Below are 15,909 nucleotides of genomic sequence, written 5' to 3'. Positions count from 1 at the left end.
CACAGAAACAAAGGTGGGATGTTGTCCAATCACATCCAGCCGTACAGTCACCAGACCCGTGGGCCTGAATCCAGTCCCTCGTGGTCTGCTGCTCAGTTTAGTTAACAAGTGAGGCGATGTCAGAGCCCGGCACCATGTAAGCACCAAAAGGGTTCAGGCTGGATCCAGACCTCTACCTCTATACACTGAATTGATACCCCCTCAGCACGAGGGAGTTGCCTTAAGTCCTTTTTCCTTATCGGGATGTATATCCATCAATTAGTCACATGGCCACATACAGTGGCCCCTGCGGGCATGGGGCTCCAGGAAGTGCAGCTCTGAAACAGAATTTATAATCTGACCACATATGGGTCCCACTCAACAGTCTGATACACATCTCGACCACAGAAAGCCCCGCGGGCCTGAACCAGGACCTCCACAGAGGTCCTCCTCCTCAGTCAGGAAGTAAAAGATGGCGCCATGAAACCTGTCCGGTTGATTACTTACAGTTATTTTTCTGTACTACAAGATGTCAGGAATGTTATGTTTGAAAATGCAAATGAGGCATTATCTTGTTAAATATGGACTCATTTGCATATGTTTGCAGAACATAAATCTGCACATTGGATTTATAATACATTGTTTTACCTAAACTCCAGCATGTAAACAACGTGTTTTACCTAAACTCGAGCATGTAAACAATGTGTTTTACCTAAATTCTAGCATGTAAACAATGTGTTTTACCTAAACTCGAGCATGTAAACAACATGTTTTACCTAAACTCCAACATGTAAACAACGTGTTTTACCTAAACTCGAGCATGTAAACAACATGTTTTACCTAAATTCTAGCACGTAAACAACATGTTTTACCTAAACTCCAGCATGTAAACAACGTGTTTTACCTCAATTCTAGCATGTAAACAACGTGTTTTACCTAAACTCGAGCATGTAAACAACATGTTTTACCTAAATTCTAGCATGTAAACGTGTTTTACCTAAATTCTAGCATGTAAACAACGTGTTTTACCTAAATTCTAGCATGTAAACAACGTGTTTTACCTAAACTCGAGCATGTAAACATGGTTTACCTAAACTCTAGCATGTAAACAACATGTTTTACCTAAACTCGAGCATGTAAACAACATGTTTTACCTAAACTCCAGCATGTAAACAACGTGTTTTACATAAACTCCAGCATGTAAACAACGTGTTTTACATAAACTCCAGCATATAGACAACGTGTTTTACATAAACTCCAGCATATAAACAATGTGTTTTACCTAAACTCCAGCATGTAAACAATGTATTTTACCTAAATTCTAGCATGTAAACAACATGTTTTACCTAAACTCCAGCATATAAACAACATGTTTTACCTAAACTCCAGCATGTAAACAACATGTTTTACATAAACTCCAGCATATAAACAACATGTTTTACCTAAACTCCAGCATGTAAACAACGTGTTTTACATAAACTCCAGCATATAAACAACATGTTTTACCTAAATTCCAGCATGTAAACAACGTGTTTTACATAAACTCCAGCATGTAAACAACGTGTTTTACCTAAACTCCAGCATGTAAACAACGTGTTTTACATAAACTCCAGCATATAAACAACGTGTTTTACCTAAACTCCTGCATGTAAACAACGTGTTTTACATAAACTCCAGCATGTAAACAACGTGTTTTACCTAAACTCCAGCATGTAAACAACGTGTTTTACATAAACTCCAGCATATAAACAACGTGTTTTACATAAACTCCAGCATGTAAACAACGTGTTTTACATAAACTCCAGCATATAAACAACATGTTTTACCTAAATTCCAGCATGTAAACAACGTGTTTTACATAAACTCCAGCATGTAAACAACGTGTTTTACCTAAACTCCAGCATATAAACAACGTGTTTTACATAAACTCCAGCATGTAAACAACGTGTTTTACATAAACTCCAGCATGTAAACAACGTGTTTTACATAAACTCCAGCATGTAAACAACGTGTTTTACATAAACTCCAGCATATAAACAACGTGTTTTACATAAACTCCTGCAGCCGTATACGTTAACGAGCTCTTTCGGGGAAGTGTCTGATCAAAGGTGATAAAAGAATCAAAATAAGAAGCCAGCTGCTTGGCGTCCCATTCGGAGCGCTTCCTCCTGACTCAGGCCCCACCCCGGAATCTGGGTGCCGTGTCCAAGCCCGGCAGCACTTCACTGCTGACTTTGATTACCCTTGGCGTGGCGATGGGAGACAGTTACTTTGTCGGCGAGTTATCAGCTGGGCTCAGTGCCTTTAAACAGATTATTTGCTGTGCATTAAGTCTTTGTTTGATTAGGATAATTGATATCGCGGCTTAGCCTCCCACGGTGCTGACGGAGAGAACGCAGGCTCTTCCTCCCCGTGTGCACATGCAGCTGCGGCCATGTTTGATAGATGCTAATGTTCAGTAAACACCAGGTCCATGTCCTCTCTCTCGGCCTCTAGCGGGACGGCGTCAGGGAGACAAACGCAATCTGTTATTTTTCTGCTGAGGCGTTTGCTTTCTGTGTCCATTTAATCCGATTTAGGGGAGCGTATTGTGTTTCTTTTCTCCATCTTGGGCTGTACATTAAATTAAAGCATGAGCGTTACACGCTGACGGGATCGGTGTGCTGGAACAATCGGGTGCAGTTGGCCCTCATGGCCCTTGCTGTTCCGTTGGGGTGGGTTATGACCAGACTGTCGACGCAGCCCTTTGTGTTCCCGTTCCTGCCACTGGCTGCCTTGTGTTGCCAACAGCTTTTATTATGCTTCAAGGACGCATTTAAAGACTCCGAAAGAAATCTGCTGTTAAGACCGGGATAAAACACACACACACACACACACACACACACACACATACACATAACACATAGATTCGGAACATGGACTCAACACTGATGCCGAGATTATTATCCAGGCTTTTCACTGTGTGCTAGAGAGTGAGAGAGAGGGAGAGAGAGATGGAGAGAGAGGGAGAGCGATAAGGGGAGGATTTGCAGTAAAGGTCAAAAGCAGGACTCAACTGAACAATTACTGCACATTAAGTGTCATTGCACAGTGCCGTGTGCAGGTATGTGTGGGGTGACAGCCACGAGGACGATGATGATGATGATGATGATGATGATGATGATGATGATGATGATGATGATGTGAGGCCTGTTTTAGGCGTGAGAAGCACACTGTGGCCCTGTACGTGTGCACAGTGTGCTTCCTTTAGAAGACCACGTGAACACAGAGCCAGAGAGTTTACAGTTCGGTTTGGTTGCAACGGCTAAAACACATTTCTGAAACCAGGGCCCTCTTTGTCTAAACCTGGCACCCGAAGAAAAAACCCAAAAGATATCCTCAAACTATCTCAAATCTCTATACTCTAGTATACCTCACCTGCTAGCTGCACACTGATGTGCTTAAGAAACGGCATCACCTGGAGTATTTGGCATCTTCCTTCCTACATACAGAACTTTCTGCTATTCTTATCTCGACCTTTTCTTTCTTTTTCTTTTGTACGGTGGGCTCGTAACCATTCTGCGCACGCTCCTGGCTTCTGGATGTCCAGTATTCTTCATGAGAACTGAGCATTTGCATAATGAACGCCCCAATAGCACCATATAAGGCATCTGGGCCCGCCCCTTGTGTCCTGGGTTCACATCCATGAAGTTAAAGCCTAACAACGTCAGCAGCTGAGTTAAGGGACCTGCTAGAGACAAATAAGGAGAGATCAGACACAAAGTAATGAAATATACGGTCCATTAGTAAAAATAAAAGTAGGTTTGGATAACAGCAGACTAATGTCACATGACTGCCTAGACCAACCAGACGCTGTGAGACAATTCAAAGTACAAGGCTGCTGCAAGGAGACAATATGAACATAGTATATAACTGTATTATACTGTAAACACAAGACAGGATTTTGTAATTACATTGACTCCGTTGTTGTCCACATCAAAATGATTGGTAACAGGTGTTTTCACAGGTGCATTCTGGGTGCAGATCATTGATTCTGGAGTTATTAGTTTTGGTAATTGTGCCACAAGTTGTTGTGTTTTAACAATTGCAACAAAAATAAATAAAAACCTGCATACAGGTACATAAATGTAAATGTACGACCTCCCTGCCAAACATCCACACAGGAGGAGACGGGAGTCGAACCGCCAACCTCGCGGTTGGGTGATGACCCGCTCTTCTCACTTATTCAGGGGCTCTTACATACATATACACATACATACATTCATATTTCATCACTTACATATATTTTGACTCGTGTCCATGCATGTTCACTTTCAGACGCACTGATTTCATAGCCTAAAGAATGCATGGATGTAAGATGGAAATGTATGCATGCATTATGTGATATATATGCCAAAGAAAGTATTATGAATACATCTATCCTTTCATGCACGTCCTCTTACAGAATTGTTCCTCTAATGAGCACATATTTTCACTCAAACTATCTCATATCTAGCAGATTTCTGTTTATATATATATATACGTATATGTATCTATATGCACTGTTTGATGTCATTGACTGTGCTAAGAAGCAGGGAGAGGTTATGTAGATGCATTATATCGGATGTTCTTTGACAAATAACACAACATGCAGTCATAACATAGAAGCAGATTTGTAATTGAAGAGGTTCATCAGTTTATTCTCTTCATCATGGAGGAAACCTGCTCTGTCCAGTGGAATGAAAAACCCTGTTGTTCAAATAATTGAACACGGCGTTGGAAAAGTTGCTATTGTGTTTTTACACAAGATACTCTGAGGCTGAAGCAGTAGCAGTATTCTATTATTATATTATATATTTGATCACAATCAAGCTCAAAAGTAGTTTGGAGGTTTTTGACCAGGGCATGTGGACCGTGACACCTGTGACCTGTGACCTATGACCTGTGACCTCCACCTCCCCGCTGCAGCCTTCAGGCCCCCGTAACGGGGAGCATTGCTGGGGTGCACTTTGTGAGTTGAAGGCTGTTCTTTAAATTCTGCGATGGGCGCATTTGCTTGTGGAATTAAAAAAAGTGGCCCCCGATTTGCTGCTGGACCCTCAAGGACCACTTCTACGGGCCCTCGGGGGGCCCATTTCCAGCCCCGCTCCATGTGTAAAGTACATATTATCAATAAAGCCAATGTCACGCACTTGGAGAAGATTGAGTCGAGGCGCTTATCCACTTTTCTACCCCCCCCACCCCCCCCCCCACGCTGCCATGATGAATTCCTCCTTAGGCCCCGCGGGTTCATGTTATCACCGTGGTAACAGCTCGCTGATCAGTAATTCATTTTTCAGACCTCTGCATACCAATTACCAAATGAAGGTTATTATGGAGACTTTGCGTTGGCCCCGTGCGAGCGCCGTGCCGAATGCTAAGAGGAGATGAGGCGCTGGAAGTAACGGGGGTCAGCGCACTCCGTGAAGCCGGCGCCCCGCCTCTAGTCTGAGACCCCTCTGCTTGTTTTTGGGCTCAGCGCCGGGCGTTGACCACGGACGGAGCGCCAGAACCCACGGCGACTGTTTGCTCTGTTGGAGAGATAAGGGCCTAACCCACCGCCTGCATTCACATGTCAAGCACGGCTCAGGCTGTGTGTGTGTGTGTGTGTGTGTGTGTGTGTGTGCGTGTGTGTGTGCGTGTGTCGTGAGGGGTTTGATTTTACAGCTGGTATGTTTTTATTCTCCTGATTCAATAGTCGTAATGTACCAGGGGAACATCTAATTTTTCCAAAATGTCAAGAAATATCAAGATGTCTTAATCTGGTGACTGAAATGTCTCTCTCTCTCTCTCTGTCTCTCTCTGTCTCTCTCTCCCTGTGCGTGTGTGTGTATGATAGAGAGAGAGAGAGAGAGAGAGTCTCTGACAGCCTAAATGCCACATTTCCCGTTCCCATTTTGAGAATCCACACAGCATCCATTTTGTACTAGAAGCGGCGCTCTGTGTCCTGCTTCCACTTGCTGCCCGCGATGAGGGAAGCTCTGATGAGGCTCTGACAGCTGGGCTCTGGGGGTCCACTGGAGCACCGACCCCATACCAGGGATTCAAATAATAAGATGAATATTGGCTTTTTTTACTTTAGTCAAGGGAGCAATTCATTTACCAAATATCATAAATGTTTGTAAATGATCTTTCAACATTTTATTCAGTCATCGTCTCTTAAAAACAAAGACGTGTAATAGATAATAAATAAGAATAGAGTCTGTTTGGGACACACATTGTTTCATTTAAAAATGTAAATGCTGTCTATGAGTAAAATAAAACATGGTACAGCAGCAACGTGGTGAAAGATCTTCAGAATGAACCCTTTATTTAAATGATGTATTTATTTAAAGCTTCCAGTTCACGCTGTTCGTAGAGTGGACACATCGGATTCAAGAGATCGGCCTCTTTGTCGCCGATATCGGTACCCACAATGCAGCGCTCCCCTGCACGTGCAGGTGCTCCGACACAGTGCGGGTCCTCTCCTCCCATTCAAGAGGCCGTATTAAAACGTAATGTCCCGGTGTTATTTATGGCACGTCGGTTAATATTTAATAAGAAACCCTGTCGTTAGGAGACTGGGCACTTTTCCAAGCTGTTAGTGACGGCAAGCCAAATTAATCCGCTTACTAACAAAGCAAATTCCCCCTTTGCTGACCGCCACAGACACACACACACGCACACGCACGCACACACACACACACACACACACACTCCCTGCTCACTCGGCCAGCAGCAGACCTCGGTCTAATCGGCCTGTTTTCAGAGGGATTAGTAGCAGATCTCCGAGCTGGACAGTTCAGATTGGATCCCCAAACAGTGATTCAGACACACACACACACACACACACACACACACACACAACAAGCGGATTTGGATTTCAAAATACATGCAAACACGGGATCTGAGCCCGACGGCAAAAAGAAAAACATATGGGGCAATGAAACACAGTTTGGCTGAAGGCTTACACTCGGCCTAAATAGCTGTGCCGGGCGGCTCACGTTCCCGTTAACCCCCCCCCCCCCTGGTTTTATCTCTGACAATAGGGGATATTCTCACGGAGAATTCCAGCTATTAAAAGAAAAAGTTAAAAAAGGAGAAGAAGAAAAGCCTCGCCAACTCTACTCCACATGAAAGTGAACACGCTCAAGCTAGTTTGCAGCAGAGTACCTGCAGTAAGGCCTTTCATGGAGGACAATGGGGTTTGTGAAGGGGGCGGGGCTCAGGGCCCGGGACAGGGACAGGGGGCGGGCTGGGTAACCCAATACTATTGAGTTTGTGGTTGGGCTAATCTAATGCCCAGACACACACACACACACACACACACACACACATCCCTTTGGCGTACAGACGTGACAGCGTGTGACCATTAATGTCTCCGCTTGTTGTCACCTTCAACAGTGAAAGTTCACGCTAATACATTTACTAATGCACGGAACACATTGGAGGTGCTTTGCACTCAGAACATGAGGACAATGTACGAGGAGAGCTGAAGGAAGAGACTATTGATCAACTGACAAAAAGAAAATAAATTGGCAGCTATTTACAAGTTTATTTGACAGGGATCACGTATATGATAAACATTAATTTCAATACCGATGCATTATACACACACATACTGTACATAGAGCTAAGAGCTCATTTTCATCCCAATAATACAAACAGCATCCACATTGTATTCACTAATACTGCTGCCTACGTGCACAATACATGGTGTGTTTCATTAGTTAATAACTAGTTTTATAATAATTAGCTCATTATTGATTCCCCCTTTAACCGTCATAGAAAGAGAGGAAACGACCTTTCCTGGTTTTTCCAGCGCTGCGTTTAGTCGAGAGAGCAGGTTACAAGGGGTTAACACAACCCCAACGGCAGACAGACAGGCCCAGAGTGGTCCCCCCCCCCTCCCAGACCCCCAGACCCCCAGTATAAAACCACTGCTGAGGCCTCAGAGAACGCGGCTTCCACGGTCGTAGACGGGATGATGCGGCCAAGACTGGGAGCAGAGCCAGGGCTGATACTGCACACACACACACACACACACACACACGCACACGCACGCACACACACGCACACACACACACGCACACACACGCACACACGCACACACACACGGACCACTCCTTGGATCAGAACAAGAGAGAAAAAGGAGCAAACTGAACCTTTAGAGATCCCTGCTCATGTTACTCTGCTGCAGATACTGATGGATGATCACTGATGATCCATATTAACAGATCCCTTTGTTCTTTGATTATAGCAGCTGGTCTACAGGGATCCAGACTATTTATTTATGTCAGAAAAGCATCAAACATTCTAGATGTTGTCCAGCAGTTCTGCTCCAGACCGACCGCTCTGTCCACCCTGCAAAGGTTCTTTTAGCTGGTTCTCGGGGGGATGCATTCTTGCACGTTATGCAAATGCACTTTTATTTTTTTTGTAACCTTTGCCAATGATTACGTGGACGAGTCCCACCGGCTCGAGCTGCTTTGTGGGGTTGTTATTTCTGTCTTGGACGTAAACCCTGGGAGAAGAATCTCTCCTCTCTCTCTACTCTCCCCGAGGAGCCGAAGGTCTTTGATCCTAACGACGGTGACACCGGAATATGACATGAGCAATATGCATAAATACATATTGTGGAAGACTCGCGGAAATATGCCGGGTGCCGTCTGTGGGCTTGTGCGTGTGTGTGTGTGTGTGTGTGCACGTGTGTGTGTGTGTGCGCACGTATGTGTGTGTGTGTGTGTGCACGTGTGTGTGTGTGTGCGCACGTATGTGTGTGTGTGCACGTGTGTGCGCGTGTGTGAGTGTGTGCGCACGTGTGTGTGTGTGTGCGTGTGTGTGTGCACGTGTGTGTGTGCGCGCGTGTGTGTGTGCGTGCGCGTCCACGGGTCTCACGGTTCCTGTTTTGTCTTGCTTGTTGAAGAAACGCTAAACACCTCTCCCGTTCCTTTTCTTCTTCTTCTCCTCCTCCCTCCCCCCTCTCCCCCCTCCTCCCTCTCCCCTCTCCTCTCCTTTCTCCTCCAGGCGCCGATCTCTTCTCTAACTGCACGGAGGAGTGCAAGGCCCTGGGCCACTCCGACCGCTGCTGGATGCCCAGCTTCGTGGCCTCCGATGGCCGCCAGGGCCCGGACTACCGCAGCAACCTGCACGTGCCCGGCATGGACTCGGTCCCGGACACAGAGGTATTTGAACCCCCCGAGCAAACGGCCGACAGGTCATTCACCACCTTTGGCAAGGAGACGCCTGTCAGTCACCAACACCTCCACCTCCACCTCCACCAAAACCACCAGCACCACCTCCTCAAAAGCCATCACCTCAGCCGCCAGCAGAGCCCCCTAGAGAGGGAAGAGTCGGATGCATTTCCGCCCATTTCCCGAGCGCCTTATAAGCCGGCTTATTTGAGTGAGTATTGTTGCTTCGCTGCGGCCTCAGCGCCCCGCCCCGCTTCTCTGAACCGCTGTTCGAGTTAGGTGAAGTAAAAAAATGAAAAAAGAAAAGCGATTCCAAATTTAATTTCACCCCCTCTGGATTGGCTGGAGGAAGGAAGCGAGGAAATTCATTTCAGGCCTGACTCCTGTTCTCCCTCCTGTCACTAACTCTTCCGCTATCTCAGGCATCTCCATTATCTCCCATCTCTCTAATCTCTCTTACCTCACCTACCGTTTCAATTCACGCACACACACACACACGCACACACACACTGCTGATTGGCCTGTGGGTCCTCCTAAATGAAACATGCCAAAAGCAATTATGATCTATAAGGCAGCTTTGATGTGGGTGGAGATGTTAGCATTAAGGGAGCTCGTTATGGGAGAAAAAAGAGAAAGAAGAAGGTCTGCCGTATGCACGACTCTCCCACAAAGCCCCCACAATGCAACGTCTTCTGCTTTCAATCAGTGAAGAAGAGCGACAGGCGGTGAGCTCGACGCTGCGGCAGACGCCTTTGTGTCGGAGCCGCGGATCAAAAGCCACTTTTAGATATTCAAGGAGGAGAAAAAAAGAAAGAAAAAGAAAAACCAAAACGTTCTTCTCCCAAGGAATGACTGTTTCTAAACTCCCATTCAAAGGCCACAAAGAGATACATCCTCAATCACTGCAATTTAGTGATAATGCTTAATTATAATTGTGTCAAGCGGTGCCTGAAGAGGCCCCTCTCACTCTCATCCTCCGACACAGCGAGCTGGAATTATCAGACTGTCAGAGCTCCGCTGCTTCCCTTTCGCCATCATTGAAAACCACAGCGTGATGTTAGGGAACAGCAAGAAAAATGACCCCCCCCCTCCCCCCCTTTAATTAATGTTTTATTCATTTGCTATGCTTTAAAAAAAAACAAGGTTTGTTTAATCCTGGATCAAACGGTTATGTTGAGCAAGCATCCAATTGCTCCCATTACAAGTACTCCTGGGAACCAGAGGCGGTGTTGCAGCTCGCCGTGTGCTGACAGCACGGAGCACGAGACCGGGCCCACAAGAGGCTCGGAGACCGGAACCACAAGAGGCTCGGAGACCGGGCCCACAAGAGGCTCGGAGACCGGACCCACAAGAGGCTCGGAGACAGGACCCACAAGAGGCTCGGAAACCGGGCCCACAAGAGGCTCGGAGACCGGACCCACAAGAGGCTCGGAAACCGGGCCCACAAGAGGCTCGGAGACCGGACCCACAAGAGGCTCGGAGACCGGGCCCACAAGAGGCTCGGAGACAGGACCCACAAGAGGCTCAGAGACCGGGCCCACAAGAGGCTCCGAGACCGGGCCCACAAGAGGCTCCGAGACCGGACCCACAAGAGGCTCCGAGACCGGACCCACAAGAGGCTCAGAGACAGGACCCACAAGAGGCTCAGAGACAGGACCCACAAGAGGCTCAGAGACCGGACCCACAAGAGGCTCAGAGACAGGACCCACAAGAGGCTCAGAGACAGGACCCACAAGAGGCTCAGAGACAGGACCCACAAGAGGCTCAGAGACAGGACCCACAAGAGGCTCCGAGACCGGACCAACAGCCCCCATGAGGCTCAGCAGGACCAATAAGGAACCAGCCTGTCGATGAGTGAAATTAGTTTAACTAGTCAGTCCTTTATGCTCCAGGGCTCGTTGTTTCACCTTATTTATTCACATGGAAATTCATTGAACTATGTGAAAAACATCAGTTATATATATATATAACTATATATGTATAGTTATATATATATATATATATATATATATATATATATATATATATATATATATATATATATATATATATATATATATAGTTATATATGTATATTATATATAGATATAGTTATATATATATATATATATATATATAAAACTATATTTATATATATGTATATATTATGAACTATTGAAAAACATCAGTTATATAACTAACTATATATATATAACTCTATATAGTTATATATATATATATATATATATATATATATATATATATATTATGAACTATTGAAAAACATCAGTTTTATAACTAACTAACTATATATATATATAACTCTATATACTTATATATATATTATGAACTATTGAAAAACATCAGTTTTATAACTAACTAACTAACTATATATATATTTATATATGAACTTGTTTTCACACAGAACACAAATATCTGAAATATCTATATAAGAAATACTGTAAATAACTTTAAAAAATGTAATAAAGTCAAGTACAACCGAAGCGACAAAAAGCTATCTGCAGCAATGACAATAACTGGAATGTAAAAATAACAGAGCATGTCAAATGCACCAATTATTTAGCGCCGAAGCCTATTTGATCTAAAAAGGAAAGACAACTCGACGACGTGAACCTGCAAACTGCTTCACACCTCAGCGGAGAGCTTTCCGGCTATTTACAGTTCCAGTGAAAGAAAATGGAAAGGAAAAAAAACTTCTGCTGAACCCGAACATCAAGCAACCAACAAACAAGTTTCAAATGGTGATCTCTTCTGAGCTGGTGTGATGCTACTGGTTCCCGTGGTTACGTGGATGTGCTTATTATGCGGTGGGGATGCTGCACTCGAAGGTGAAGGGCTCCCCGAGCTTCCCACCAACGCCGCCGCATCTCCTCTCAAAGTGGATCTCTGTGGCCCTCATGCTAATGAGGGTGGGGGCGGGGGTGGCGGTGGGGGTGGTGAGGGGGGATAATAGAGGGAACAACAGTCAGAGAGAGAAGGCTGGGAGGGAAAGGGGAGGGACGGGATGATCATGCCAAGAGGCTGAAGCTCCCTAATCTGATCAAGTCAGCCAGTGATACACAGAGACTCTTTTGTCCTGGAGGTGCACGGCTGGGCCCGGGCCTGGGGTCGGGTCAGGGAGGGGTGCAGGGGGGGCTGATAGCCATCATGGAGGCTAGGGTGAAGAGGAGGGGTGTGAATAAGAGGCTGAGACTGAGCATCCCATTTTTTTGGTTGCCCCCCCCCCCCGCACCCTCCAATGTCACTATTTCCAACCTCTCTCCCCCCCCCCCTACATACACTTCACATACATAGTCACACACACATTATCCATGAGCCATTTCACAGGGCTGAAGAGAATGGGCCCAGCTGAGATCATGTGTGAATGGGGCCATTTAAACCCTTCTCTTCTCTGTAATTCCTCTCAGACTAACACCCCCCCCCCCCCTCCCTGGGACCTCTGGTTATGGTCATTTCACCAACACAACATAGCAGAGCACATGTCCCGTTTTCCTCCCAGAATGTTGCTCCAAATGTTTCCCATGTCCGTTGTGTTTAAATGCCGCTAACCAGACGTCTCTTCTGTGCTTCTTGCAGCGGGGCAAAGGGTTTGCTAGCTCCTTCCGCGTGGACATACCGGAGACGGCGTGACTTTGCACAACCACTCCCCCGACGACCGAGGCTACATATATATAAAATTATATATATATATATATAAGAAAGAGCATCACGTTTCCAACCCATTCGCCCTCCCCGCCCTCATCCCTCCTCACCCAGCGAGAATTTATAGAAAACACACACAACACCACGCTTAGAAGGAGGAACCGACCCCCTCTCTGGAATTTCCTTGGAGTTTTGCCGGGCTTTGGAGGGCCCCCCTCCCTCCCTACTCTCAGGATTAGGAGACGGTTGGGGGGGGGGGGTGATGGATGGGTGCAGGCAGGTAGACGGATAAGCCTTACCGGGAGGACCCCATTGTCTCAGCGGGACTGAGAAGCTAACAGAGGCGGAGGAAGGGAGATCAAACCGGACCCCGACCTCTCCGACCCTTTTCCAATCTGCGAGTGCCTGTTTACAGTACTGACGGGTACTTCTTTTGAGGAGAACAAAAAAACCCAACAGATGAAGACCACGTATGTGTACTGAGAGACAAAATCAGAACCAGAGCCACCCAGAGAAACCGAAAAACGAAACCAGAAGAAACCCGCCACTGAGCCCTTTAGGCGTTTGTACTCGCAGAGAGACGCCAAAATTGTACAGGAGAACCTTTGTGCATTTCAAAATGCAATACCACTGTTTTAGATTTTTCTATTCTGTTTGTGCGGTCAAGGTGTCTCTATTCTACTTCGGACATTTGTAAGACGATTGTGGGCTGGATATGTTTTTGTTTGACGAGTTGTGTTCACGGTTCTGTTCCTTTCGCTCGGGGTCCATCACACATCGCAGGCTCGGGCTTTTGTTTGACCTGCACCTTCTGAGACGTCGAGTAGTTTTCTATCATGTGTGAGAAGTGTTTACTGTACTCTTTTAAAGTTTGGAGCTGAATATTAAACTCTCTCTCTCTCTATATATATATATAAATATAAATCTATCTATATCTACTTGTTCTGAAGGCGTGCTATCCGTTTGCTGGGTTCCACGTTCTGATTCAGAGGTCTGACTTTTGTGCCCCTGAAGAAGGCTTTTGGTTTTTTTTCCCCCAGCGAGACACACAAAGAGAGACAGAACAGCCTTAGCCGATGTTAAACTCAAGTTATCATTGTTTGACATTAACTTCATGATTTATTTTGTTCCTCTTTCTCCACTTTTGGATATTGATAAAGACCATGTCTATAAAAAAAAAAGAAAAAAAAAGGAAGTCATAATTTAGATTGGTAAATTCTGTGTCATTGTAACCAACTTTAAAGGGTCCATTTATAAAGAAACAGAACTAAAACGTGGCTAAACGCAAGCGGTGGAATGGAGGAGACGCACATTTCCTTTCTCACACATTACGAACACAAACACACCGATATGCCGACGATAAACTGAAAAGAGGTGGTCATAAAGGTGGGGGTCTTATGTGCTTTTATTGTTGACGCCTGTCCTGGTTGTACCAGAGAAAGTACGGCTGCGGTCAAATAGTCTTTTTTTTATTTTATTTTTATTTTTTTGCTCAGGAAGCGTCCTCACTGAGTGAAATGACCCGGAAGAATGGAAGTGTCAGACGTGATAAGAGCCGGTGGAATCCTCTAAATGCTGAGGAAGGGCGCTTCCAAGCTCCCCGCCTTATCTCCTTCAGCATAGGATACACTGGACCATCCTTCGTGAAGGGACAGGAGATAATGGCGTCCCACAATCCCTTGCAGCGGCAACATTCAAAGTGACGCGGCGCTCGTTCCGTCGATAACATCCCGCCGGCTCCGTCTCATCGAACACTGGACACACTGAAAAGAGCCTTCTATCGGAGGTGGGACTCCATTTTGGACGCAATGAGTCAGGAAGGAGTTTGTCGTTTTCTAAGTGTTATAAATAAAGTTGCTTTAAAAAGAAAAAAAACACCATTTCATAGTGTCGGTGCAGTCGGGTTCTTTTCGTTCATTCACATCTTTTCTTTTCATTCGTCAGGGAAATCGAAGCATAATCCCAAAGACAGATCTGGCATTATTACCGAACTGTGTGATGGTGTATATAAAGCTGTGTTTGAACAGATGAGCAGCCAGCTCGGGCCCAGGCTGCTGGGCTCCTGGACCTGGACCTGCACATGAGGCGTAGTACGATACACACTGCGTGCTTTAATGGAGAGAGTTGGCCACTAGCTCAGGTTGTGAACTGTTTTCAATTTAAATACAATATTCACGTTTCAGAAATAGGATTCAGGTTCCATTGTGAGGACATTATTATGAAGATATATTTTTATATATGTATATTTAGGGGGACATTCTGAAAAATATGACTTGCAGCAGTGGAAATGACGTGTTAATTTGTATTTTGATTTCATCCTAATCCAAATTCTACAGACAAAGCATCCGCCGCCCATAAAACATATTAATAATAAAAATAATAAAATAATAATAAAAACTAGTGGCGGTGAAAGATGTAAAGTAAGTAAAAGTTCTGATTCAACATTTAAACAGAAAAGTGAAAGTGGCGCATTAACGTGGAAGCAGCATTTGTTATACTGTGGCGGCTCAAGGGCGACACGTTTATGTTTGAAATAATTTCTCATTAACGTGATGAAGTTGTCAGGTATTTAAAGGTGTCAGCTGGGCCCAACGCTTACTCTCCGGTCCCTTGTTACCGGAGCCTCTCTGACCTCGACACGCAATGCTTAGTTTGAAAACTCCTCAGCATCTCAGCATAATGAGAAACCTTGTTTTTCTTAAACCACGAGGTCATGCTTCTTTTGTTTCACCAATCCAATTCAATTTTATTCGTATGGCCTAATATCCCAATTAACACATTATACACGGAGGGCTTTCCATTCTGTAGCGCATTCGACATCCTCCGTCCTCCGTCCTCTGTCCTCCGTCCTCCGTCCTTGGAAACTTCTACTCGGAAAAACTGTCATGTGGAAAAAGCTGTAGTGGTGCGTTTCACAGTCCCTCTGGTACCGGAGGAATGTGTGCAGCTTGGTCGATAGCAGTCAGTTCCCGTGCACAACTCCAGCCGAGTGTCAGGGTGAGACCCCTCCCCCCCCCCCCCCCCCCCCTCACACACCTCCTTATTGCCTGGCCCTAATCCTCTTGTACACCACGGATCAGTTTTGGGAAGATGACAT

The 15,909-nt window shown here is 45.4% G+C and overlaps 1 protein-coding gene across 3 annotated transcripts in view; it reads left to right on the top strand.

The window, feature by feature from the left end:
* Positions 1-14,657, top strand: part of pcdh10b (protocadherin 10b) — a 21,197-nt gene extending 6,540 nt beyond the window's left edge. For 2 of the 3 annotated variants that reach the window (XM_034544007.1, XM_034544006.1), the window contains exons 4-5: positions 9,004-9,381; positions 12,747-14,657. In XM_034544007.1, the coding sequence (XP_034399898.1) occupies positions 9,004-9,381; positions 12,747-12,766 (398 nt within the window). In that variant the 3' untranslated portion in view covers positions 12,767-14,657. The remainder of the gene's footprint in view (positions 1-9,003; positions 9,382-12,746) is intronic. The other variant, XM_034544008.1, reaches the window with a different exon arrangement.
* The last annotated feature ends 1,252 nt before the right edge of the window (positions 14,658-15,909 follow it).

This window comes from Cyclopterus lumpus, chromosome 10 (assembly GCF_009769545.1).
Source record: "Cyclopterus lumpus isolate fCycLum1 chromosome 10, fCycLum1.pri, whole genome shotgun sequence".
Classification (NCBI taxonomy): Eukaryota; Metazoa; Chordata; class Actinopteri; order Perciformes; family Cyclopteridae; genus Cyclopterus; species Cyclopterus lumpus.
This window is presented reverse-complemented; position numbering and strand designations above follow the sequence as displayed.